The 27,626-nt window shown below is 35.9% G+C and overlaps 1 protein-coding gene and 1 pseudogene across 3 annotated transcripts in view; both read right to left on the bottom strand.

Annotated features, from left to right (window-relative positions):
- MSH4 (mutS homolog 4) overlaps positions 1 to 27,626 on the bottom strand; it is a 100,573-nt gene that overhangs the window by 18,984 nt on the left and 53,963 nt on the right. For all 3 annotated transcript variants that reach the window (XM_027607662.1, XM_027607604.1, XM_027607627.1), the window contains exons 9-15: positions 23,849 to 23,923; positions 11,100 to 11,164; positions 9,770 to 9,939; positions 7,377 to 7,513; positions 6,281 to 6,384; positions 4,810 to 4,934; positions 2,722 to 2,922 (exon numbers count right to left, since the gene is read on the bottom strand). In XM_027607662.1, coding sequence (XP_027463463.1) covers positions 2,722 to 2,922; positions 4,810 to 4,934; positions 6,281 to 6,384; positions 7,377 to 7,513; positions 9,770 to 9,939; positions 11,100 to 11,164; positions 23,849 to 23,923 — 877 coding nt within the window. The remainder of the gene's footprint in view (positions 1 to 2,721; positions 2,923 to 4,809; positions 4,935 to 6,280; positions 6,385 to 7,376; positions 7,514 to 9,769; positions 9,940 to 11,099; positions 11,165 to 23,848; positions 23,924 to 27,626) is intronic.
- Positions 22,347 to 23,839, bottom strand: LOC113915079 (annotated as a pseudogene).

Here is a 27,626-nt window from a genome sequence, read left to right as displayed (position 1 = left end):
TTTCATCCCTGAGACTTTTTCTGCCTGAGCATTTATCATGCTAAATAATCTAAAATATTCACCTTTTGAAAGCAAATCAATCTGATTAATGCAACTACCTCTATATGGAATGGGACATAAAAGGCATTCTAAAATCATAAGAGGATAAAAATATACAAATAGTTGAATGGGAAAAGTATCAAGCATATAGAACAAAATGGTGAAATAAAGGGAGTGAAGAAACAAACTCCTGATTATTCCATGATTTAAAACCAAGATAAGGATGAAGAATAGCATCAATCTCTAAGGAAAAAGGACTAGCAGGAAAAGAAGGCAAAAGTCAGGATAATACTAACAAAAATAAAAGTAACAATAATAACAATAGAGACAGAGAGACAAACCAAGAAACAGACTTTTAACTATAGAGAACAAATTGGTGGTTGCCAGAGGGGAGGTGGGTGAAGGGGTGGGTAAAATAGGTGAAGGGGATTAAGAGCACACTTATCATGATGAGCTCTGAGCAGTGTATAGAATTGTTGAATAACTATACTGTACACCTGAAACTTATAGAGCACTGTATGTCATCTATACCGGAATTAAAATTGAAAACAATAAAAAATAAATAAATAAATAACAATAGTAATTATAATGATCACACCTCAAAAGCAGATCTCTTAAATACAACTTTCTCACAGGATTTCTGGAAGGATTAAATGGGAAAATAAATGTGAAAGTACCAAGGAGAGGATATAGCATACATGGTATATGTTCATACTTTCTCCTTAGTCCATTTGTATTTACCTCCACCAAAAAGGCTAACATTCTTAGGTCTAAAAATTACTACAGAAGCTCCCCACTGATATTTTGCTTCTGGTCTGGCTCTCTTCCAACAATACATCAGCCAGAATAATCTATGTGAAAGGCAAATCCAATCATGTGATTCTCTTACTTAAATTTCAATAGTTCCCTACAGATTTCTGGATAAAGTTTAATCTCTTCAGTTAAGTACCTAAGGCCCTTCATGATTTGGCTCTTGCCCAGTCTCTAGCTTTATATCCTACACTCCTCACAGCTACTGTTTGCTCTACAAAGGAATCTGGACTTCTTGTACTTCCTTGGGCACATCATACTGGTTTTTGTTTTTTTGTTTTTTTGCTTTAGAATATGTTCTTACCTCTGCCTGGAAAGTCTCTTTCTTTCTCATACCTTTCCCTACATCCATAGTATTTTACATACATTATTCTCACTTAATCTTTACAACAATTCTTAGAATTAGGTACTATTAGAATTTTCATTTACAGATAAGAAAACCAAGGAAGTTAAGTGATTTGCCTTAGATCACAGAGCTAGTAACTAGACAAGCTAGGTCTAGCTCCAAAGCCTATGTTCTTAATTTCCATGCCTTTCAAATTTGTTTCCTTTATGATCAAATTATATGAGATACTGTATATAATTTTGGGTATTTTAGAGGTTTAAAATAAGTGATGGGAAGTAGAATAATTTTCCTCTAATATTTGAGGGGCTATCATCAAAAGAGATTAATATAAGAATTAGGATTAATGAATAGAAGTTATAGAAAATCAGATTTCAAGTCAGTATAATGAATGCTCTAACAATTACAGATGTCCAACAATTGCACAGCCTGTTTTTTTAAAGGACAGTGCTCCTCATAACTATTCAAACAGAAATAAAATTATTATCACATATGAATCAGTTTCTTTATAAAAGGAGGGAAATTAGCTAAGACGTCCCTTTCATTGCAATACAACTATAAACCCAATATTTACTCTTCACTATTCACCTCTGATTTTCTTTCCCAGTAGTAAGGATAAATCCGTACTGTATCACCAGTATTATTATTGCTGTATTCTCCTTACAATTTATTACATTAGGCCAGGGTTTCTCAACCACCACACTAACATCTTGGGCTGGATAATCTTTCTTACATGTGTCAGGGGGAGGGAAGAATGTCTTGTGCATTGCAGGATGTTCAGCAACATCTCTGGACTCTACACTCCCTTCAGTTGTGACAATCAAAAATGTCTCCAGATATTGCCAAATTTGGGGGCCAGGAGTACAGTGGGGGAGGGACCAAAATCATCCCTGGTTGAGAACCACTGTATTAGGACAAATCATGTCATTTCTGATTCATAGAGTTCTCAAGGAAACCTAGTTTTCAGAGCTAAGTTGTACCTTTACACCAAGAAATACATGACATTGTTGGGCCAATGACAGCCATTTATATGTGTATGTATGAACACATATATGTGTTACTGTATCAAGTGCTGTGTCTGAGTTACTGGTAGCCCTTAAATTAAGTAAAAGATGTTTTTTTCCCCAATGTTATAATTTGGGAAAAATCTTACATGAGTTACTAAAGGCAGCAGCTTATCCTACTTATTTCACTTTTTCTCACAACAAAGTTTGGTTTTGAATCAGAAATAATATAATTCAGTTTAGTAATAATTGATACAACATTAATCATTATAGTAAGGTAGTTTTTACTTCTGTTACGTCGTACAAAATTTTTAGTACAATGCAATCCAGATTGGACGGAGCTTAATCAATACCAAATAGTAAAAGTTATGGTCTACATAATAAACACTATCATACTTTTAGGCAAGAAAACCTACTCCAAACTCTTTTGGGGTTAATTAGGCACCTGGATCTAAAATATTAGGCACAAAACATTTTAAATGGGAGCAGAAGAATTGCTAAGTATGAAATAAAGCCATAACTTACCAATCTGGGCCATAATCTGACAAAGAGCAATCTGTTTTAAATATGTGGATTTCCCACTCATATTAGGTCCAGTTATGATCAAAAAATTACTTCCTTCTGTAATATAGGTATTGTTGGCAATAGGTTTTTCCACAGATATTTTTTCAAGAATGGGATGCCATCCCTGTTTGATTGCTAAAGTATCAGTAAATTCTGGCCGAACTAAAAAAAAGAAAGAAAGGTTTGGTAAGATTAATATATTTATGTTTAATGGTCTGCATGGTGTATATGTGTGATTTTACTAGGGTCAATTTGGGACAAAGTATTAAGGTATTATTTTATCCTAAATCCCTACAAAATCCCTCTAGATTGTAATTGATGCATTCTAATCACCATCACAACTTTTATTCACTTCCAGGGAACCCTAGGATTTAGTTCTTTGTCATTGTCCTGAGCTCCTTTAACAGTCTGTAACATTCAGATTTATACAGATTAAAAAGAGTCAACTAGCCATTGATAATACTTTTTTTTTTGAGAGAAAGAAAGAGAGTGTGAGGTGGGGGTAGGGGGAGAGGGAGAGAAAGAATCTCAAGCACACTCCCCACTGAGTGTGGAGCCCAACAAGGGGCTCAGTCTCATGACTCTAAGATTATGGTCTGAGCCGAAATCAAGAGTTGGACGCTTATCAACTGAGCCACCCAGGTACCTCAATAATACTTTTAAAAAACAATTACCAGTACTACAAAATTGTACATTTACTTAATTCCCACCTTAAGCTTTATTTCAAATTTGGCATACTTAGCTTTTCAAATGACATATGGATATAAAGTAGAACCAAATACAATTTTATGTCCAGAAACTTACAGAAATTTTGTCTAAAAAGAATACCCAGATGATAGACAAAACAGACACAAAATATATTGTTAATTTATAGAAACAAATAATGATCAGGTCTCTATGAATACCTTCCAAGGGAAAGGGAGGAAGACAGGGCATGGGGACAAGTAAACACTAAACTCCTACATGCCTCCAGAATAAATGCATTCAAAACCATTCATTATAAAAGAGGTTGGTTAGAAAATAATTTTTAAACTACTTTCAAAGTATTTTTAACACCAAAAGTCATTATTTATAGGTTTGGAGTTTCAGGATGATCCCTCTCAAATTAAAATGGAGCAACATCAAATATCTTAATAGCTAAGAAAACTATTAAAATAGCTGATCCCTAAGGTATGGTTTTGACCCCAGAGGAGATCTAAAAGATTGAAACCTTTTGGCTTATAAAATACCAATTGAAAGAGTTAACCTTTCCATAAGAAATATAAAAATAAGAAAAAAAATCTTCATAAAATACTTATTTCCCATCAAAAAAATAAATTTACATAGTATTTGGGGAATTCTAGTGATTTTAACTAGAAATTTCAATGTTATTAATGATACTAAGTCCATAATTATTCAAACTTTTTTATCACGTACTAGGTTCCATAAATTTGTATATGGGAGTGTGGTTATTACTGATAAGTTGGATAAGAAATTTCAAGGGGTTAATCTGAAGTATTCCCTTCACTTAATATTAGAAAATTACTTAATATTTATATTCAAGATCTTGGGTTACAAAAGATTTGTGATACAAAAATATATGATATAATCCCTGATCTTTTTTTTTTTTATATTATCCCTGATCTTGAAATGCTTATATCTAAGGAGCTAGTTTAGAAAATGTTCACTTTGGAGATTTCATTTCTCTCATCTGCTTCTGTCACACTGTTTTGAGTGAGTCTTCAGATTTGAACTCTATCAATTTGGATCATTGTCATTTCCACCAAGGAGGAAGCTTTTCAGTCTTTCCTATTTGGGGAACCTTTAAAGTTTCTTGCAGTATTTTCTTTCTCATTTGTCAATTTCTCAGTAAACAATTTTCTGACATTTAAAACAAATTTTAAGAGTAATTTTACTTTTTCTATTTTAAGTCTTAGTCTAAGACCATAGGCAAGAGACCATATATTTCAGGTAAAAAAATGTAAAACATTCATAATTGTTATATAAAATTGCTTGGATGGAATACAAATTTCAGTACGCAACATATTTATTCCAAAGAAAGTAACTTACCATAGTCAGAAAGAGTGCAGGCATGAGCAAATGACTGGAGCATATCCAGCATTGAGACAGTGTCAGATAGTTTATATAAGCAATGAATATGTTCATAAATCTCACTAAGCAGTTTGCACACTATCCTGAAAGTACATGTTTGGAAGTCAGGTAATGCTTTTAAAGAGGGACATAAAATATAATTGTAAAATAATATCAAATTCATTGCCTAAGGTAAAATAACATTCACAGTTCAGTTGTATTCTACAAGTAAAGTCTATTGTTCTTTTGCCTCATTCTAGAGATTAGGAAATTGAAGTTCTTTGAGTTCAAGGAACTTGTAGCAAGAATGCATCTTCTGGTATGCTAACACCATGTTTTTGAAATGACTGCTGTTATTAAATACTAATAAAATTAATTTTCATTAATAAAATTATTTTTATAGGTCAAACAAGACCTCACTATGCTTCAATAGATCCCATCTGCTAATAGTTTTGTTTTTTGCAAATGTTAAATTCAACACAAAATTTAATATATTCTTTCTTTCACACACACACCTTAACATAATTATTGAAGCTTTTACATAGCAGAGGTATTACACTGTGACATAATAAAAAAGGTTTTCCTTGGAGCACCTGGCTGGCTCAGTTGGTAGAACATGTGACTCTTGGTCTCTGAGTTGTGAGTTCACGCCCTACACTGGGTATAGAGATTACTTAAAAAATAAAATCTTAAGGGGTGCCTGGGTGGCTCAGCTGGTTAAGCACCTGACTCTTGATCCTAGCTCAAGGTCTTGGTTTTTTCCCTTATGAGGAGAAATATGTCCCCCAAACCTATCATATCTCATAATCTCTGTGGTCTATGCCCTGAAATTGTTTTGAAAGTCTAACATTTGTCTTTATCATCTCAGCTCATCGATTATGAATGATTTTTTTTTTGCCGGGCCCCCCTTCACCCTGCCCATGAATGATCTATTTCTTATTTCCAGCTGTACTGCTACAGTTTCATGACCAGCAAAAGATTGGCATTATTGTAATGATATGCTCATATATATATATATGTGATATGACGTACACATATCACATACACACATAATGATATATGAGCATATCATTACCATAAATATATGCCATGAGAAGTTGAGGGCTTACATACCATAAGAAAAGAATAAACTGAATGAAGCCCAAGATGTGCCAAATTCTACATCATGGTGGAATGTATACTACAGAAGTATCAGGTAGAATGATGTTTTTTTGTTTTTGTTTCTGTTTTTGTTTTTGTAATTAGATTTGCCCTGAATCTTCTGTGAGGTTGAGCAATTCCAATCACAATGACAGACTTTAAAAGTTTTCATTGTTCTTCCATGAAATGTTCTTTCTTTGCTAACATTCATAATTTTATCATTTTCTGCAGACAAAAAGCCAATTAGTGAAATTTATTATAATGCTTCAAATTGAACCAATTTAATATTCAAAATTTTAAATGTGCTTACATATAAGTCATGTGATAGATTTCTCTCAAAGATTCTTGACATCTTTCATTCATTTTAATTAAGTCTGCTGATGTAAATGTGTAAGAACTTTTCACTTTAGATATCTGTTAGGAAATTAACAAACAAAATTAACAAAATGTCAAGATGGGTGTACACTCCTATAAAATCAAACATAAAGATTTTAAACAGCATAGATATTTAGGTTAATTTTGGAGATAAAGCATCACAAATAAAGTCTCAAATAATGTCTGCAAAAAAGAAAAGATCACTTCTAAAATTAAAGCACTTAAAGTTAACCTACGGTATTCTGGCACAACTATTTGAACAGGTCTTAAAATAGCTCTGTAGAAATGTCAGACAGTACATCTTATTACCCAGTAATATGCATGACAGATATCAGTAATTTCTGACCCATCTTAGCCCTTGTCCCATATCTGAAACTCACTCAATTTCTAATCCCATTATTATGTCTCAACCAATTCTTTTCTTTTTCCATCCCCCATCACCTGGTAATACAGTGTGTATTTAAAAACCCTAAGTGTTAAATGGTTTTTTGTTGTTGTTGTTGAAAGCTACCCCCTGAGAGCAGAGAAAGCAAAATTAGATGGGGTTAGACTTTCCCAAACTGGTATATCATGAAGATGTTAATAAGTATTTAAGAAAAAATATTTCTCTGGTCCAAAGGTTTGGGAATATTGGATTTTAAAAAGTTAACAGATTTATTTCAGGACTTTTAAACCTTTAATAGGCAAATGTACATAGAGAACTACCTAAAACAGGAGATGGTACAGTATTTTCCAAATTCCTTGGATCAAAAATACCTTTTGGACTTTTTTTTTTCCATTTCCTTTTTTTTACACATACCAAGCTTCCAGAACAATGGGATGCACTGTTTGGTGTTTCTCCAAAAAAATAAAAAAATAAAAAATTTCTACCTCACTCTTAGATTATTATAACTATTAGGTAGGTTGATAGGAGTAGGAAAGAAATATACAGAACATTTAGAAATTTGGCATGTAAAATTCAAGGAATGTCTGAAAAAATGTAAAATGTAATTCAGAAATAATAATTTCCAAACCAGAACTCTAAAATGAACCTTAATAAATTCTGAAGGAAGTTGATTATTGGGTAAGGCTGTACAATCAGTAGTCATCTGGATGAAAAATCCTCGAGCAGAGCTAAAACTTGTCCTTAAAGGAAGACTGTATTTTTCTGCGAGCTGCGATATCATTCCTAGCGACCAGAAATAAGAAAAACAAAAATAATTTTAATGAGAAAATTACTCTTTCTGTTTAAAAAAAAATCACAGTTTTTTTTTTGTTGTTGTTATTTTATACATAAATAGTAAGGTCTAACACATATGATGGTCAAGTATCCTTTTAAGAAAAGAACTGGTAGGGGCGTCTGGGTGGGTCAGTCGTTAAACGTCTTCCTTCGGCTCAGGTAATGATCCCAGGGTCCTGGGATTGAGCCCCGCTGGGATCGAGCCCCACTGGGATCGAGCTCTGCATCAGGTTCCCTGCTCCGCGGGAAGCCTGCTTCTCCCTCTCCCAGTCCCCCTCCTTGTGTTCCCTTTCTCACTGTGTCTCTGTCAAATAAATAAAATCTTAAAAAAAAAAAAATTGGTAGTACAAAGATAGTCATTTCAATAGGTAGTTTGAAAGTAAAAAAAACTGTAAAAAATAATATAAACTAAATTAAGACTATTTTGTACTCTATTGGAATATTAGTTTTCATTTGTTATTCATTCAACTTTTTTGAAATCGTATATATTATTATAATCATTAGTTCAGAATAAGAAATTCTCTCTACAAGACATATATTTTGCAAAACAAAATATTCCAAAAAGAAAATGGGGATACAACAAATACCTAAAAAATCCAAATTTTCCTATCAACTTCAAACTTACCACAGAGTTCTAAATTTTTATTTTTAACTTGATGATCATTAATGCTTTGAACATTACTTGTGAAAATCAACATCTTTATTTCTCGAAATAGTTCCTCCAACAATTTTCCTGCTTCTCTCAGTGATACCACCACTCTCAGGCTAGAAATTTCAATTAGCACCAATACCTACGTTTCCCTTTACCATGGCCATAACTACTCTATTATTAACTCATCATTTCTTCCTTCAACCTTTGCTTTCTCTCTTCTCATATACATTGCTATCACTCAAATGCTTTAACTTGTAATAGTTTAAAATGGTTTCCTTGTCTCCAGTGCTCTACTCAAATTCATTCAATCATCTTGATCAATTTCACTCCACAGAGAAAAATATCTCAGTGCCTCTGCATTCTCTTAGGGAAAAAAAATCCAAACTCCCAGCCTTCAAAGACTAAATTCTGGTCCCCAGTCTACATTTCCAACCTTACCTCTTACAAGTTCTGTCAGGGAATGCCCTATTCTATCCTAACCAATTTCCTTCTTCGCCCAGTGAGGTTTCCTTAGCCTTTGTGCTTCGGTCTGTACCATTGCCAGTATGTGGAATTCCTTTCTAGGCTATTCTATCTACTAAAAACATTCCCATCCTCTATGGTTCCACACCCAATCACTCTCTGACCCCTATAACCTGCTATATTTTTCATCATATATCTTATGCCCATGTGATATTATATGATCTATGTGATCGATATACACATCTATCTACCTCTCTATACCTATAAACACACACACACACGTTTCTTTTTTGTCTGTCTTCCCTACTATAACATAAGCTCCACGAAGACAGGGACTTTGTCTTGTTCACTATATATTACTAGTACCCAAAACAGTGTCTATATTTACAAGAAACTCCATAAATTTGTTAAATCAATTACTGTACTTGCTCAAATGCTACCTCTTCTCGACAAATATATTTCTTCTTCTGAAATCACTTAGTACTGATAACTGCATTTTGCATCTAATTTATATACAATATTATATGAAGGTAAACAAACATCTCCAGATCTTCAGGTAACTCTAACTTTGAAGAAACTCTATATTTAAGTTGGGAGAAAAAAATAGACACATTATAACATTTAGAGATATTTTTTATTTTTAAAATCATATTTTAATATATTTTTTATTATTTTATGTTAACATACATTCCATCATTAGTTTTTGATATTTAATCTATTTTAAATGACAGTATGTATTAACCTTATCTCTTTTGGTAACAAAAATTTAATTAAAAATATGCATGGCTAGTTATCAAGCAAAAAAGCACATGTTCTAAAAAGGTTTAATTTTGGGGTGCCTGGGTGGCTCAGTCATTAAGTGTCTGCCTTCGGCTCAGGTCATGATCCCAGGGTCCTGGGATCAAGCCCCACATCGGGTTCCTGGCTCAGTGGGAAGCCTGCTTCTCCCTCTCCCTCTCCCCTTGCTTGTGGTTCCCTCTCTCACTGTGTCTCTCTCTGTCAAATAAGTAAAATCTTTTATTAAATAAATACATAAAAAGGCTTAATCTAAAAAAAAAAACCAGAAAAATACACTGAAGTAATTAAATTACCTGCTATGTCATCTACAATCTCTGTATATGTTCTTCTAGCTATGTCAAGGAATTCATTTATGTTGGATCTCACTGCATAGCACTTCTGAGTCCTCATGTTCAGGCATCCTTTCATGTATCTTGCATCATCATTAATTATGGTTTTAATCTTTTCAAGTATGATTCCAAACCTAAAAAAGAACAGTATAGGCAATAAGTCAACAATTATTTTAATTTGTAATCTGAGTCACAGTAAATGATATATTTTCTTAGAATATAATTTTAAATATAACAAATAACTTTTTCTTGAAATTTATTGAAAATTATTTTGAAAATAAATAATTTAGCAATATGTATATATTTTACATTACATAAATTAGAACTGTGACTATATCAATTTTAAAATATTTTGTCAATCAGGACTAGTCTCTTAAAGTAACATGAAGCCACCAAGAACGATTCTATAACTGCTAATTAAAAGATCTCCCAAATTATACCCTCTGACTGTGCCTATGAGTATAAAATATATCTCTGAAAAACGGTTATAAAAATTCTGGCTTCATGTTCATTGACTCAATCAACATTTACTTATACCATGTATGATCACTGTGTTAGGTGCACAGATCTAAAGAAGGATTAAATGTATGGTTCTTGCCTTCAGGTGGGGCCAGACAAACTAAACGCATACTGTAAAACAGTGGTAAAAAAAACCTCCCAATAATCAGTAATTAAGTACAGTGATCATGTAAAATGAAAGTCTGGTAACACCTATTTTTATAAACTTCTGTTTTATTCTGTTCTGTATTTTATTTGTAATTCTGTTTTATTATTAACCTCAACTTGTGGCTCACAAAAGATGTGAATCCTGAATCAATAAACTAACAGTTCTTAAGCATCACAAGTTTTGTTGGTTAAAAATCAAGGTGCCATTGCTAAAAACAATATTAAAATTAAACTGTATTTAGATCTCTTATTCAATATTTATACCTACTATTTTTTGGTTTTATTAGGCCCTTTATGATTTACAAAAGAGAAATATATGCTTTTATATTTGCAAGTCTTTCCATGAGGAATGGCTAAAAAAAGAAATATTAAAATTGTGTATGATTTCAATTTTTAATACTATTCTAATTACCTATTAACACAAAAATTCAATGTGCTGTTACCCTATTTATGGGTATTTATAAGATGTAATGTATAATTAGGACTTTGATGAATAGTTTAAACGTTGTTAACCAGAGTCCAAGTAATTGTTCTATTGATTACAGTTAAGAGTACTTAAAATCATTTATGATCAGGGAGAAAGGAATAATTAGCAGGGTTATTTTATTCACAGTTGAGTGACAAAGACCTCTTATCTTCCAGTGAACCACAGTAAGCTCTTAATAAAGGTGTGCTACAGTTCCTCAAAGCAATCTGTTAAAAAATAAAATAAAGTTAGTTAAAAATAATAAATTATAACACTATTCAAATATAGCATTTTACATTTGTTTAATACTTTACAGTTTACCCAGGGTTTTCTTGCTTCATCTTCTCATTTGTATACTCATAAAAGATATTTTAGGTATATAGGTGAGGACAGATGGTACCTTTGCCATTTTCCAGATAAACAGCACTTGGCTAATAAAGGACATCCACTGCTTTATTATTATGACTTTAATTTTTCTTGTGTCTCAAATAATTGTTAGCATTCAACTACTTATTAGAGGTAGGTACTTAAATAGCTATCATTGTACATTTAGAGTACTCTACATATAATTCCAAAATTTGGGTTTTAAATATGCATTAAACTAAGAAAGTGCTTTGCATATTTATAAATAGAGCAATTTCTCCATTCTTATATGCAAAAATAGAGGTTTAATTTTGCTTAATGGGAACTATGAGTGGTCACTATTTCAATAAATAGAAAAAAGAGGAAAACACAGTTTACCTAACTTTTTTTAACAAACTTTTTTCATTTATTTAAAATCAATTAAAATATACAGTGTATTATTAGTCTCAGAGGTAGAGTTTAGTGATTCATCAGTTGCATATAACACCCAGTGCTCATTACATCAAGTGCCCTCCTTAATGCCCATCACCCAATTATTCCTTCCCCCCACACACCTCCCCTCCAGTAACCCTTGGTTTGTTTCCTATAGTTAAGAGTCTCTTATGGCTTGCTTCACTCTCCTTTTTCATCTTATTTTATTTTTCCTTCCCTTCCACTATTTTCATGTTTTGTTTCTTAAATTCCACATATGAGTGAAATTATATGATATTTGTCCTTCTCTGACTTATTTCACTTAGTGTAATACCCTCTAATTCCATCCACATGGTTGCAAATGGCAAGATTTCATTCTTTCTGATGGCTGAGTAATATTCATGTGTGTGTGTGTGTGTGTGTGTGTGTGTGTTGTGTGTGTGTGTGTACACACCACCTCTTCTTTATCCATTTATCTGTCAATGGACATCTGGGCTCTTTCCATAGTTTGGCTATTGTGGACATTGCTGCTATAAACATCAGGTGCATGGGCCCCTTTGAATCACTGTTTGTATCCTTTGGAAAAATACCTAGTGATGCCATTGCTGGGTCATAGGGTAGCTCTATTTTTAACACCTCAAGGAACCTCCATACTGTTTTCCAGAGTGGCTGTACCAGCTTGCATTCCCACCAACAGTGTAAGAGAGTTCCCCTTTCTCTGCATTCTCACCAACATCTGTAGTTTCTTGGCTTGTTAATTTTAGCCATCCTGACTGGTGTGAGGTGGTATCTCATTGTGGTTTTGATTTGTATTTCCCTGATGCCGAGTGATGTGGAACATATTTTCATGTGTCTGTGGGCCATTTGTATGTCTTCTTTGGAGATGTCTGTTCATGTCTTCTGCCCATTTCTTGACTGGATTATTTGGGTTTTGGGTGTTGAATTAGATAAGTTCTTTATAGATCTTGGATACTAGACCTTTATCTGATATGTCATTTGCAAACATCTTCTCCCATTCTGAAGGCTGTCTTTTGGTTTTGTTGACTGTTTCCTTTGCTGTGCAAAAGCTTTTTATCTTGATGAAGTCCTAATAGTTCATTTTTGCCTTTGTTTTCCTTGCCTTTGGAGACATGTCTAGCAAGAAGTTGCTGCAGCCGAGGTCAAAGAGACTGCTGCCTGTGTTCTCCTCTAGGATTCTGATGGATTCCTGTCTCACACGTAGGTGTTTCATCCATTCTGAGTTTATTTTTGTGTATGGTGTACGAAAATGGCCCAGTTTCATTCTTTTGCATGTGGCTGTCCAATTTTCCCAACACCATTTGTTGAAGAGACTGTCTTTTTTGCATTGGACATTCTTTCCTGCTTTGTCGAAGATTAGTTGACCATAGAGTAGAAGGCCCATTTCTAGGTTTTCTATTCTGTTCCATCGATCTATGTATCTGTTTTTGTGCCAGTTCCATACTGTCTTGATCACTACGTGATCAAGCTTCGTAATACAGCTTGAAGTCTAGAAATGTAATGGCACCAGCTTTGGTTTTCTTTTTCAACATTCCTTTGGCTATCTGGGACCTTTTTGGTTCCATACAAATTTTAGGATTATTTGTTCCAGCTTGTGAAAAATGTTTGATAGTATCTTGATAGGGATTGCACTGAATGTGTAGATTACTTTGGGTAGCACAGATATTTTAACAATATTTGTTCTTCCAATCCATGAGCCAGGGAATGTTTTTCCATTTCTTTGTGTCTTCTTCAATTTCTTTCATAAATGTTGTATAGTTTTCAGAGTACAGATCTTTGGTTAGGTTTATTCCTAGGTATCTTATGGTTTTTGGTGCAGTTGTAAATGGGATCAGTTCCTTGATTTCTCTTTCTTCTGCCTCATTGTTAGTGTATAGAAATGCAACTAACTTCTGTGCATTGATTTTATATCCTGTGACTTTGCTGAATTCATATATGAGGTCCTAGTGATTTTTGGGTGGAGTCTTCTGGGTTTTCAACATAGAGTATCATGTCATCTGCAAAGAGTGAAAGTTTGACTTCTTTGACAATTTGGATGCCTTTTACTTCTTTTTGTTGTCTTAGCTGAGGCTATGACTTCCAGTGCCATGTTGAACAACAGTAATGAGAGTGGACGTCCCTCTCATGTTGCTGACCTTAGGGGAAAAGCTTTTAGTTTTTCCCCGTTGAGAATGATATTCATTCATTGTGGGTTTTTCATATATACGGTTAACCTGACTTTTACGTGCTATTTTAGTTTGCTATGAGGCAATGGCAATAATATTTTTTTCTTATGAGTAGAAAATATTTAAATACGAATAAAAGTATAAATTCATAAAAGCATAAAGAAGAACATTTAAATTGCTTAAAATTCTACCACCCTCCCAAATAAATTATCTAAATATTATGGTATATTTCCTGTCACTTCCTCAAATCAAAAAAATTTTTTTATCATTGCATATTCTTTTCTCCCCTACTTAATACATCACAAGCATTAGAAACTTTTAATAGCATAAATTTTTAATATGTCATAATATTTTACCCTCTAGAAAATAAATAGTTTCTTCCCCTTATTAGAGGTCTATACTACTTAGAATTTCTCACTAATATAAATAACACTGCAATGACCATAACTGGGGATAAATCTTGGTAGTATTTCTTAAGACTTCTTTTGGACAGATTTCTAGTAACATAACACTGTCAAAAGATAGATGTTGTAAAACTTCCCTGTGAAGTATGTGCAATTTGTACTCCTACCAGCGGTCTCTGAGGTTGTCTCTCTCACTGTTCTCTCATTAGCAGTAAGTTGTGTCCGTTAAGGGAAAAAAAAAACAAAAAACTTTGCTTCTTTTATATATAAAAAAATGACTTTAATTTGTATTTCTTTGACTAATAGTAAGGCTGAATATTTATGGTATTATTTATTAACCTCTTTCCATTTTGGGGGCATTTTCCATATTTCTATTGGTATTCCAACAGTGTCTTATGAAATTACAGAAGTTTTATGACAGAAGTTAATATTTTATCTATCAAATGCTATAAATTTCCCTAATTTTCTTTGGCCTTTATTTTGCCTCTGACATATCAAAGTTTGAAATTTGTGTCTTATCGAATCTATCAATTTTGGGGGATGATTTATTATACCTTTTTCATTCTAAGAAGATGACACTTTTTACATCTTTTGCCAAATTGCTTTCATTATATATATTTATTACAATGAACTCTAAAACAAAATTCTTCCAGATTTTTCATTACATTTTTTTCAATGTGGACTTTGAGAAACTTTTTTTTCATTTATTATTATGTTAATCACCATACATTACATCATTAGTTTTTGATGTAGTGTTCCATGATTCATTGTTTGTGCATAACACCCAGTGCTCCATGCAGAATGTGCCCTCCTTTATACCCATCACCAGGCTAACCCATCCCCCTAGCCCCCTCCCCTCTAGAACCCTCAGTTTGTTTCTCAGAGTCCATTGTCTCTCATGGTTCTTCTCCCCCTGCGAATTACTCCCCTTCATTCTTTCCCTCCTGCTATCTTCTTTTTCTTTTTTAACATATATTGCATTATTTGTTTCAGAAGTACAGATCTGTGATTCAACAGTCTTGCACAATTTACAGCGCTCATCATAGCACATACCCTCCCAACTGTCTATCACCCAGCCACCCCATCCTCCCACCCCCCACCACTCCAGCATCCTCAGTTTGTTTCCTGAGATTAAGAATTCCTCATATCAGTGAGGTCATATGATACATGTCTTTCTCTGATTGACTTATTTCACTCAGCATAACACCCTCCAGTTCCATCCACGTCATTGCAAATGGCAAGATCTCATTCCTTGTGATGGCTGCATAATATTCCATTGTGTATATATACCACACCTTCTTTATCCATTCATCTGTCGATGGACATCTTGGCTCTTTCCACGGTTTGGCTATTGTGGACATTGCTGCTATAAACATGGGGGTGGAAATACCCCTTCAGATCCCTACATTTGTATCTTTGGGGTAAACACCCAGAAGTGCAATTGCTGGATCATATGGTAGCTCTATTTTCAACTGTTTGAGGAACCTCCATACTGTTTTCCAGAGGGGTTGCACCAACTTGCATTCCCAACAACAGTGTAGGAGGGTTCCCCTTTCTCGGCATCCCTGCCAACATCTGTCATTTCCTGACTTGTTAATTTTAGCCATTCTGACTGGTATGAGGTGGTATCTCATTGAGGTTTTGATTTGGATTTCCCTGATGCCGAGCGATGTTGAGTACTTTTTCATGTGTCTGTTGGCCATTTGGATGTCTTCTTTGGAAAAATGTCTCTTCATGTCTTCTGCCCATTTCTTGATTGGATCATTTGTTCTTTGGGTGTTGAGTTTGATAAGTTCTTTATAGATTTTGGATACTAGCCCTTTATCTGATATGTCATTTGCAAACATCTTCTCCCATTCTGTCGGTTGTCTTTTGGTTTTGTGGACTGTTTCTTTTGCTGTGCAAAAGCTTTTTATCTTGATGAAATCCCAATAGTTCATTTTTGCCCTTGTTTCCCTTGCCTTTGGGGATGTTTCTAGGAAGAAGTTGCTGCAGCTGAAGGTCGAAGAGGTTGCTACCTGTGTTCTCCATTAGGATTTTGATGGACTCCTGTCTCAGGTTTAGGTCTTTCAACCATTTGGAGTCTCTTTTTGTGTGTGGTGGAAGGAAATGCTCCAGTTTCATTCTTCTGCATGTGGCTGTCCAATTTTCCCAACACCATTTGTTGAAGAGACTGTCTTTTTTCCATTGGACATTCTTTCCTGCTTTGTCAAAGATGAGTTGACCATAGAGTTGAGGGTCCATTTCTGGGCTCTTCCATTGATCTATGTGTCTGTTTTTATGCCAGTACCATACTGTCTTGATGATGACAGCTTTGTAATAGAGCTGGAAGTCCGGAATTGTGATGCCGCCAGCTTTGCTTTTCTTTTTCAACATTCTTATGGCTATCCAGGGTCTCTTCTGGTTCCAAACAAATTTTAGAATTATTTATTCCATTTCTTTGAAAAATGTGGATGGTATTTTGATGGGGATTGCATTGAATGTGTAGATTGCTCTAGGTAGCATTGACATCTTCACAATATTTGTTCTTCCAATCCATGAGCATGGAACATTTTTCCATTTCTTTGTGTCTTCCTCAATTACTTTCATGAGTATTTTATAATTTTCTGAGTACAGATCCTTTGCCTCTTTGGTTAAATTTATTCCTAGGTATCTTATGGTTTTGGGTGCAGTTGTAAATAGGATCGACTCCTTGATTTGTCTCTCTTCTGTCTTGTTGTTGGTGTATAGGAATGCCACTGATTTCTGTGCATTGATTTTATATCCTGCTACTTTACTGAATTCCTGTATGAGTTCTAGCAGTTTTGGGGTGGAGTCTTTTGGGTTTTGCACATACAGTATCATATCATCTGCAAAGAATGAGAGTTTGACTTCTTCTTTGGCGATTTGGATGCCTTTGATTTCTTTTTGTTGTCTGATTGCTGTGGCTAGGACTTCTACTACTATGTTGAATAGCAGTGGTGATAGTGGACAAACCTGCCGCGTTCCTGACCTTAGGGGAAAAGCTCTCAGCTTTTCCCCATTGAGAATGATATTCACTGTAGGTTTTTCATAGATGGCTTTTATGATATTGAGGTATGTACCCTCTATCCCTATACTCTGAAGAGTTTTGATCAAGAAAGGATGCTGTACCTTGTCAAATGCTTTTTCTGCATCTATGAGAGGATCATATGATTCTTGTTCTTTCTTTTGTTAATATGTTGTATCACGCTGATTGATTTGTGGCTGTTGAACCAAACTGGCAGCCCAGGGATAAATCCCACTTGGTCATGGTGAATAATCCTTTTAATGTACTGTTGGATCCTATTCGCTAGGATTTCGGTGAGAATTTTTGCATCCATGTTCATCAAGGATATTGGTCTGTAATTCTCCTTTTTGATGGGTTCTTTGTCTGGTTTTGGGGCCAAGGTAATGCTGGCCTCATAAAGTGAGTTTGGAAGTTTTCCTTCCATTTCTATTTTTTGGAACAGTTACAGGAGAATAGGTATTAATTCTTCTTTAAATGTTTGATAGAATTCCCCTGGGAAGCCATCTGGCCCTGGGCTTTTGTTTGGGAGATTTTTGATGACTGCTTCAATTTCCTTAGTGGTTATAGGTCTGTTCAGGTTTTCTATTTCTTCCTGGTTCAATTTTGGTAGTTGATACATCTCTAAGAATGTACCCATTTCTTCCAGGGTATCTAATTTGCTGGCATAGAGTTGCTCATAATATGTTCTTATAATTGTTTGTATGTCTTTGGTGTTGGTTGTGATCTCTCCTCTTTCATTCATGATTTTGTTGATTCGAGTCATTTCTCTTTCTTTTTGATAAGTCTGGCCAGGGGTTTATCAATCTTGTTAATTCTTTCAAAGAACCAGCTCCTAGTTTTGTTGATCTGTTCTACTGTTCTTTCAGTTTCTATTTCATTGATTTCTGCTCTGATCTTTATTATTTCTCTTCTCCTGCTGGGTTTAGACTTTATTTGCTCTTTTTTTCTCTAGCTCCTTTAGGTGTAGGGTTAGGTTGTGTATTTGAGACCTTTCTTGTTTCTTGAGAAAGGCTTGTATTGCTATATACTTTCCTCCTAGGACTGCCTTTGCTGTATCCCAAAGATTTTGAACAGTTGTGTTTTCATTTTCATTGATTTCCACAAATTTTTTTAATTCTTCTTTAATTTCCTGGTTGACCCATTCATTCTTTAGTAGGATGCTCTTTAGCCTCCATGTATTTGAGTTCTTTCCGACTTTCCTCTTGTGATTGAGCTCTAGTTTCAAAGCACTGTGGTCTGAAAATATGCAGGGAATAATCCCAATCTTTTGGTAGCGGTTGAGACCTGATTTGTGACCTAAGATGTGATCAGTTCTGGAGAATGTTCCATGGGCACTAGAGAAGAATGTGTATTCCGTTGCTTTGGGATGGAATGTTCTGAATATATTTGTGAAGTCCATTTGGTCCAGTTTTTCATTTAAAGTCTTTATTTCCTTGTTGATTTTTTGCTTAGATGATCTGTTCATTTCAGTCAGGGGGGTGTTAAAGACCCCACCCTTATTGTATTGTTTTCAATGTGTTTCTTTGCTTTTGTTATTAAATGCCTTATATAATTGGCTGCTCCCATGTTAGGGGCATAAATATTTACAATTGTTAGATCTTCTTGTTGGATAGATCCTTTAAGTAGGATATAGTGTCCTTCTTCATCTCTTATTGCAGTCTTTGTTTTAAAATCTAATTTGTCTTATATAAGGATTGCCACCCCAGCTTTCTTTTGGTGTCCATTAGCATGGTAAATGGTTTTCCACCCCCTCACTTTCAATCTGGGGTGTCTTTGGGTCTAAAATGAGTCTCTTGCAGACAGCATATCAATGGGTCTTGTTTTTTAATCCAATCTGATAGCCTGTGTCTTTTGATTGGGGCATTTAGCCCATTTACATTCAGGGTAACTATTGAAAGATATGAATTTAGTGCCACTGTATTGCCTGTAAGGTGACAAAGACTGTATATTGTCTCTGTTCCTTTCTGATCTATGCTGCTTTTAGGCTCTCTCTTTGCTTAGAGGACCCCTTTCAATCTTTCTTGGAGGGCTGGTTTCGTGTTTGCAAATTCCTTTAGTTTTTGTTTGTCCTGGAAGATTTTTATTTCTCCTTCTATTTTCAATGACAGCCTAGCTGGATATAGTATTCTTGGCTGCATTTTTTTCTCGTTTAGTGCTCTGAATATATCATGCCAGTCCTTTCTGGCCTGCCAGGTCTCTGTGGATAGGTCTGTTGCCAATCTAATGTTTCTACCATTGTAGGTTACATATCTCTTCTCCCGAGCTGCTTTCAGGATTTTCTCTTTGTCTCTGAGACTCGTAAGTTTTACTATTAGATGTCGGGGTGTTGACCGATTTTTATTGATTTTGAGAGGGGTTCTCTGTGCCTCCTGGATTTTGATGCCTGTTTCCTTCCCCACATTAGGGAAGTTCTCTCCTATTATTTGCTCCAATATACCTTCTGCCCCTCTCTCTCTTTCTTCTTCTTCTGGGATCCCAATTATTCTGATGTTGGTTCGTCTTATCGTATCGCTTATCTCTCGAATTCTGCCCTCGTGATCCTGTAGTTGTTTCTCTCTCTTTTTCTCAGCCTCTTTATTTTCCATCATTTGGTCTTCTATATTACTGATTCTCTCTTCTGCCTCATTTATCCTAGCAGTTAGTGCCCCCATTTTTGATTGCACCTCATTAATAGCCTTTTTGATTTCGACTTGGTTAGATTTAATTCATTTATCCAGAAAGGGTTTCTCTAATAACTTCCATGCTTTTTTCAAGCTTAGCTAGTATCTTTAAAGTCATGATTCTGAACTCTAGGTCTGACATCGTACTAATGTCCGTATTGAGTAGTCCCTGGCAGTTGGTACTACCTCTTGTTCTTTTTGCTGAGGTGATTTTTTTCATCTTGTCATTTTGTCCAGAGGAGAATAGATGAATGAGAGAACAAAATGCTAACAGATTAACAATATCCCCAGCAAATATACTCTATACAAATGAGAAAAGACCTGAAACCAGAGGAAAAGAAAGGGAAAGAGAGAAAAAAGAAAAAAACAAAAAGATAAAAACAAACAACAACAGAACAAAACAAAACAAAAAAACAGAACATGATCAAATATGATCAGGCTAGTGCATAGATCAGTGCCACACACTAGATTTTGGGCATATTTTGGTCTGTTAGAAGAAAGTGCCTCCTAATATTTTAAAGGAAGAAAGACTTATATATGCACAAAATAAGGGTTGATACAATGAAGGGATGGAAGATGAGTGTAAAGATGAAAATTATAAAAGATTTTATAAAAGGAATTGATAAGTTGTTTAAAAAAAGAAAGAAGAAGATCAAAAAACAAAGAAGAAAAAGAAGAAAGAAAAGGGAGAGAATGTGATCAGGCAGGAGACTAGAACAAAGCCATACACTAGTGCTTTAGGGTATATTTTGATCTGTTAGAAGAAACTGTATCTCAAAATTTTAAAGAGAGAACAACTTATATATATATGCCAAAAATAAGGGTAACTACTATGAAGGGATAAAATATGACTCTAAAAAATGAAAAATAAAAAAATATTTTTAAAAAAAGGGATTGATAAGATGTTGGTTGAAAAAGGGAAAAAGAAAAATTCAAAAAAAGAAAAAAACAGTTAAAAAAATCAACTTTGAAAAACTAATGAATCATGGTAAAAAAGCCATGAGTTCTATGTGCAGTATTCCCCTAGCGCTGGGGAGTTCTCCCGTTCTCCTTGATCGGTAAACTTGGTCTTGGCTTGCTGGCTCTTCGTGCTGATCTTCTGGGGGAGGGGCCTGTTGCCGTGGTTCCCAAATGTCTTTGCCAGAAGCGGAATTGCCCCGCCCTTGTCGGTCCAGGCAAGGAATCTGCCCAGGTTTGCTGCTCTCCGATGCTTTTGTTCCCTCCAAGCTCTCGGGACAGCTTTGGAGGACCAGAGTGAAAATGGTGGCCTCCCAAAATCTGCCTGGAGGAGCTGAGAACTCGGGGCCCCACCCCTCAGTGCACCCCCCAGAGAAAAGCAGTCACTCCCATGTATCCGGTCTCTGGCCGCACTCCGTGCTCACCCAGCCTGTGACCGAGTGTTTCTATCCCTGGCACCCGACCCCATGTGGAGTCTCCAAACCCAGCAGATTCCTGTGGTGAGCTCCCGCGCCGCTCCTCCCAGGGAAGGAAGGGGAGTCTCCCCGGCTTTGCTGCTTGTTGGGTCCCTGCTGGAGGAGCAGTGGCCCGACTGGGTCACGGATCACCGTTTATGGCAACCACGAGCTGAGAGCCCATGCCTCGACTCCGTCTCTGCAGCTGGCTTCCCCGCTCCAATCCCTGGGAGCTCTGCTGCACTCAGGCACCCCCGGTCTTTCTGTGACCCCAAGGATCCTGAGACCACACTGTCCCACGAGGGTTCCACCCCCCACTTAGCCGCTGGAGTGACGTCCCTCAGCAGAGCCGACTTCTAAAAGTTCTGATTTTGTGCTCCGCGGCTCTTTCACTTGCTAGAACCGGCCGACGGAGGCCCCCTCCCCCGCCGTCTCTCCTCCCGAATATCGCCTCGGATTCACTTCTCCGCACATCCTACCTTCCAGTAAGTGGTTGCTTTTCTGTTCAGAGAGTTGTTGCTATTCTTCTCTTCGATCTCCTTTTGAGTTCGTAGGTGTTCAAAATGGTTTGATCCCTATCCAGCTGAATTCCTGAGACCAGACGAAACCCAGGTCTCCTACTCTCCGCCATCTTGCTCCCTTAGTCTCTCATTACTTTTTTTTTTTAAGATTTTTATTTATTTATTTGACAGAGAGGGTGAGAGAGCACAAGCAGGGGGAACAGTAGAGGGAGAGGGAGAAATAGGCTCCAGGCCAAGCAGGGAGACCGATGCAGGACTCGATCCCAGGACCCTGAGATCATGACCTGAGCCGAAGGTAGATGCTTAACCATCTGAGCCACCCAGGCACCCCTTTTTCTTTTAAAAAAGCAGTTCTTCTTTGTCACTTTTTTTTTAAGTGAACATAACCTCAAGATTTTGTCTTCATAATATTAACAAAATATAAAGCTTAGAACTGGATCACTTGGCCCTTCCTCTTCTTATCTTCTCCCAGTTCAAAATGCTTGCATCTCTTAATAGCCAGCATTCTCTTAGATCTGCAGTTGAGCTCAACACATTCAAGCCTCAGCACAATCTTCTTTGTAGTTTTAGCCTTTTTCCGGAAAATTGGCTTAGTCTGCCCACGATAGCCACTCTGCTTCCTGTCATAATGCTGCTTTCCCTGGGCATAAAGAGAATCTTTGCCCTTCTTGTACTGTGTCACTTTGTGGGGCTGGTGCTTCCACACTTCTTGCAGAAAGTCCGGCAGGTTTTAGGAACGTTAACCCTGTTTGCGAGAGCACTATCAGCACAGAAAAAGCTGTCACCTTAAGTTTTAAAAATGTTTTGCACAGGGGTTCCTGGCTGGCTCAGTCAGCAGAGCATGGGACTCTTGATCTCAGGGTTGTGAGTTGGAGCTCCATGTTGGGTGTAGAGATTACTTAAATAAATAAATGTTTTTAAAAAAGTTTTGCACAGTAGAGTATTTAAAAATATATTAGAAAATCACATCAGAGATATTTCAGGTAAGAGTCATCAATGAATATTTAAATCATTGAGTGAAGGTTTAATGAGGAGCAGGATATTTACACAAAGTATCTCTCCACAGATTATTTAATAACTTTACAGTGAAGAAATTGATCAAAGTTAATATCACCAGAATGGGGAATGACATAATGTGCCTCCTGATGTGATGTACTGAAAAAGATACAATATTGCTCATAGAGTATTACTGCTAAATAAGGTGAATTTAATCATGAGAAAATAACAAACTGAGGAATATTCTATAAAACAACACTCTTCACGATGTTAATATCATGAAAGACAAAGAAAGGATGAGAAACTAAGTTGAAAAGTGGTATAAAGAAACATGACATTAGGGACACCAGGGTGGCTCAGTTAAGCATCTGCCTTCTGCTTAGATCATGATCCCAGGGTCCTGGGACTGGGTTTCCAGCTCAGCAGGGAGTCTGATTCTCCTTCTCCCTCTGCCCCTCCCCCTGCTCATGCTCTCTCTCGCTCATTCTCTCTCTCAAATAAATAAAATCTTTAAAAAAAAAATGACATTAAATACAATGCATGGTCCTGGACTGGACCCTGTATCAAGAAAAAAAAATCTATAAAAGACATTAGTAAAACAATTAGAAAATTTTGAGTATGGACTACAGATAATAGTACTGGATCAATGTTAAATATCCTCAATTTTTAAATTATATTGTGATTATGTAAAAGAACAGCTTTGTTCTTAGGATATACACACATTAGTATTTAGGTACTGCAATTTTCAAATAGTTTAGTAAGAGTAATAATAAGGATATAATACATAGTGTGTGCTGTGTGTATTCAGAGAATTTGGGAATTCATTATACTATTCCTGTAACTTTATCTAAATTTGATATTTTTTGAAACAAAAAAGTTTTTTAAAAATTGATGCTAGACATGTTTTGTACAATATATACCCATATAAATTACCTTTAAAGGATCCACAAGTTCCAAGGTATGTTTTAGGTATATTAAATTTGTTATCTTTGATTCAGCTACATTAACCTGTTAAAATAAAGACCCAAATGTAGACACCATAAATATACAAGAATGGATTTTCTCTTGAAATTCTACACTTACCATATCCATACATTTTTATTTATCAACCTACCCAGAATAGACAATAGTTACAACTACTGACCCATCATAATAAGCCTAGTGCACTAGTTTTCTGAAAGTCTGACAATGAGAAGAGTTCAACTCATTGTGTCCAACTTCCATTTCTACTTCAGCCACTCGGGTCCAGCTTAACCTACAGTAGTGATAGGAGATACAGTTCAATCCTGAGCAGTACTAACAGACTAACATTTACTGAAAAAGGCACAAATGGTATTTGTGAAAGATGATATTTGAAAAGCTGAGTCCGAACCTCCCAGATAGTTACAGAAAAACAAAAATTTCCCTCATTGGTTCCTGTTTGTGCGAGTAAAACAATTTTCATAATTCCAGTTGTCCAAATTAACTATAGTTTTTCAAAATAAAGCAACATCAACATTCAAAATTTTATAAATAAACTTTTTAAAATTAAATTATACTATCTCTAGAACCAAACAATGGTATTAAACCTTGAGAAATGAAGAATGTTTTGTGAATGGACAAATTTACCAATATTGACAAAGAGTTTTAGGATATTACATTATGATATAATGTACTTGATATAGTGCTCTTTCTTTTGGAAGTCGCCTGACCTATATCCCTATTGCACAATACCTGGACTGTTTGTTGACTACATGAGCCAATTTAGAAGAAATACTAAAATGAATGTTGTTGGCCCCAAAACAAGTTACTGCAGGCTCTCACAATGGATCTCTGAAACTGGAAGATTAAAAATAAATAATATTCACCAAACAGAAGACAAATATCATCCCTGTTACCAAAGGAGAATTTCTTCAAAAATACCAATTTACCCTTGAAGAAGAAGAAGGTAGAAGGAATAACTCTAATGAATAACAGCCTAAAATAAAGTTAGAGTAATTAAGAAACTTTAGCATCAGCACAAGGACAGACAGAGCAACCAATGGAACAGAATAAGGAATCTAGAAACAGACTCAAACATATGATTTAACCCAAACATTTCATTTATGACAAAGGTTGACTACAGAGTAATGGGGAAAGGACAGTTTTTTCTATAAATGGTGCCAATAAGATTATGAATCTGTATGAAAAAAAGGAAATGTTGCCCCTTCCTCACACCACATACAAGTATCAATTCCATATGGATTATAGGTCTAAATACAAGAAGTAAAACAATAAAACATCTGGAATATTACAAAGAAGGTATCTTCACTACCCTGTTCTAACCAACTTCTATAAATTTGATAATTAATGATCTGACATACATTAATCATAGGGCCAAACTAATGGCCAAAGTTGTTTATATTTCCCCCATGGTCTGGCTTTTGTGGGTGAACAGATTATCATATTACAAACCCTGCAACCACAAACTCTTAATATCTTTGTTTTGCTTCCTACTCAGTAGGGGACATTCCCACCTAATACTACCCACTACAGTAGTAATGAAGGCTTCTGTGATGTTTTCTCCTCACTCCTTCTGGCTCCTGACCATGTGACCCTGTGTGGCATGATCTCTCCTCTCAGAAATTTTAAGTAATACAAATCTTTAAATGGCCTTAGCCCCTCCATGTCATCACTTAGTCATCTCCATAAATTAAAATCCCATGGGTACAATCAAGACATTGGGGTAGGTAAAGACTTCCTATGTAGGATACAACAACCACTATAAAGGAAAAAACATAAACTAAGCTACATTTAAATTAAGAACTTCTAATAAGGCAGAGAAAGACAATGAGGATCTCACTTATATGTAGAATCTAAAAACAAAAAATCAAGCTCATAGATACAGAGAACAGAATGGGAGCTGCCAGAAGCAGGGTTAGGGGGTGGGTAAAATGGAAGAAGGAGGTCAAACCTCCAGTTATAAAATAAAAAAGTCATGAGGATGTAATGGACAGCATGGTGACTACAGTTAATAATACTGTATTGCATATTTGAAAGTTGCTGAGATTAGATCTTAAAAGTCTTCATCACTAGGGGAAAAATTAAGTGTGTATGAGGATGGATGTTAACTAGACTTATTGTGGTGATCATTTTGCAATACATACAAGTACCAAATCATATAAAAAAAAATAACTTCTATTCATCAAAAGGCACCACTGACCTAGGATAGGTTCTCCAAAAGCCAACTCTGAGAAATTAGAATTTGAGGACAAATAATTTATTTGAAAAGGCAAGAGAATAGGAAAGGGCAGCAATACAGGATACACTGATGATCAGGGTATCACTGCTTGGTACTGTGGCTCATTCCTGATGGAGACCTCTCAGAGACAGTGTAGAGTAAGCTTCAGAAGCTGTCTCCAGAGGTAAGGAAAATGGTGTATTTATTAATCTGGTTAAGACCTATTGCTGGGCAGTCACTTCCTGATTACCCTCCAGTTTCTCATGTGGCTAGATAAAGTTCTCAGGCAGAAAGTTTCAGCTGCTTGCAGTAAGAAGCCTTCCCTGTACAAAAGTGAATGGCAAGGGATGCAGGTGGCACAGCAACAGCATCTACTCCACAATACTGAGTAAGAAAGCCACCCAAAGTGGGAAAAGATAGAATACAGAGGCCAGTAAAAGAATTATTCGGTCCAAATTATTTGGTCAATCATGTCTAGGTTGAGAAATTCTGCTACAGAGGAGCTGTCTTGCTACAAGTATATAGGTACTCACTTACCCTCTTACATCACTGGTGATTTCCTCCCTATTTATTCCTTCTCTGTATCCCTCTCTCCAATCTCTCTATACCTTGCCAGCTTTGAAGAAATAAACTGCCACGAATTCTCCAGTTGCAAGAAACTAAATGTTGCCAACACCATGAGTGGGGAGGCAGATCCTTCCCTAGTTGAGTACTCCACATGAGTATTCAGCCCTGGATAACATTTACCTGGACTTTGGGAGACCCAAAGCAGAGAATCAAGCTAGAATGTTCACAGACTCCTGACTCACAGGAACTGTGAGATAATAAATATGTGCAGTTTTAAGCTGCTATGGTCGTGGTAATTTATTATGCAGCAATAGACAACTAATACAGAATCTCTTTGCAACTTGCTTCTTTAAAGCAATTTGGGAGATAATTCTCTACTGGCCTTTTGCATTTTTGCACATCTTCTGGGCAGAGGCACTGACTGCCTTTGTTCTGGATAGTCTTTTCAAAGATGTTAGTATAGTGAATAGCCTTGAAAAATATGGTGTCTCCTAGAGCAAAGTGTGAGTATGCTTACAGTTTTGGAGGCTAAGAAGTCCAAGATCAAGGTGACAGCCAATTCAGTTCTTGGTGAGAACCCTGTTCTTGCTTTGCAGGCTCTCTCCTTCTTGTTATGTGCTCCCATGATAGAGAAAGAAAGATCTCTGCTCTCATCCTCCTCTTATAAGGGCACTAATCCCATAATGGGAGCCTCACTTACATGACCTCATCTAAACCTAATCATCTCCCAAAGGCCACTCCCCCACCTCCTAATACCATCACATCCAGGGTTAGGACTTCAACATATGAATTTGGAAAGGGAGGGGCACACAATCATTCAGTTCATAGCAGAGGCTATGTTTTCAAATTCATCCTTCTCTTGACGAGGGGCTTTGTCTGTCACAATCTTGAGATGAACAACCTGGTAGAACTCCCTGTGAAAAGAAACCCCAACTAGTACATACT

Source organism: Zalophus californianus, chromosome 4 (genome assembly GCF_009762305.2).
Source record: "Zalophus californianus isolate mZalCal1 chromosome 4, mZalCal1.pri.v2, whole genome shotgun sequence".
In the NCBI taxonomy this organism is placed as follows: domain Eukaryota; kingdom Metazoa; phylum Chordata; class Mammalia; order Carnivora; family Otariidae; genus Zalophus; species Zalophus californianus.
This window is presented reverse-complemented; position numbering and strand designations above follow the sequence as displayed.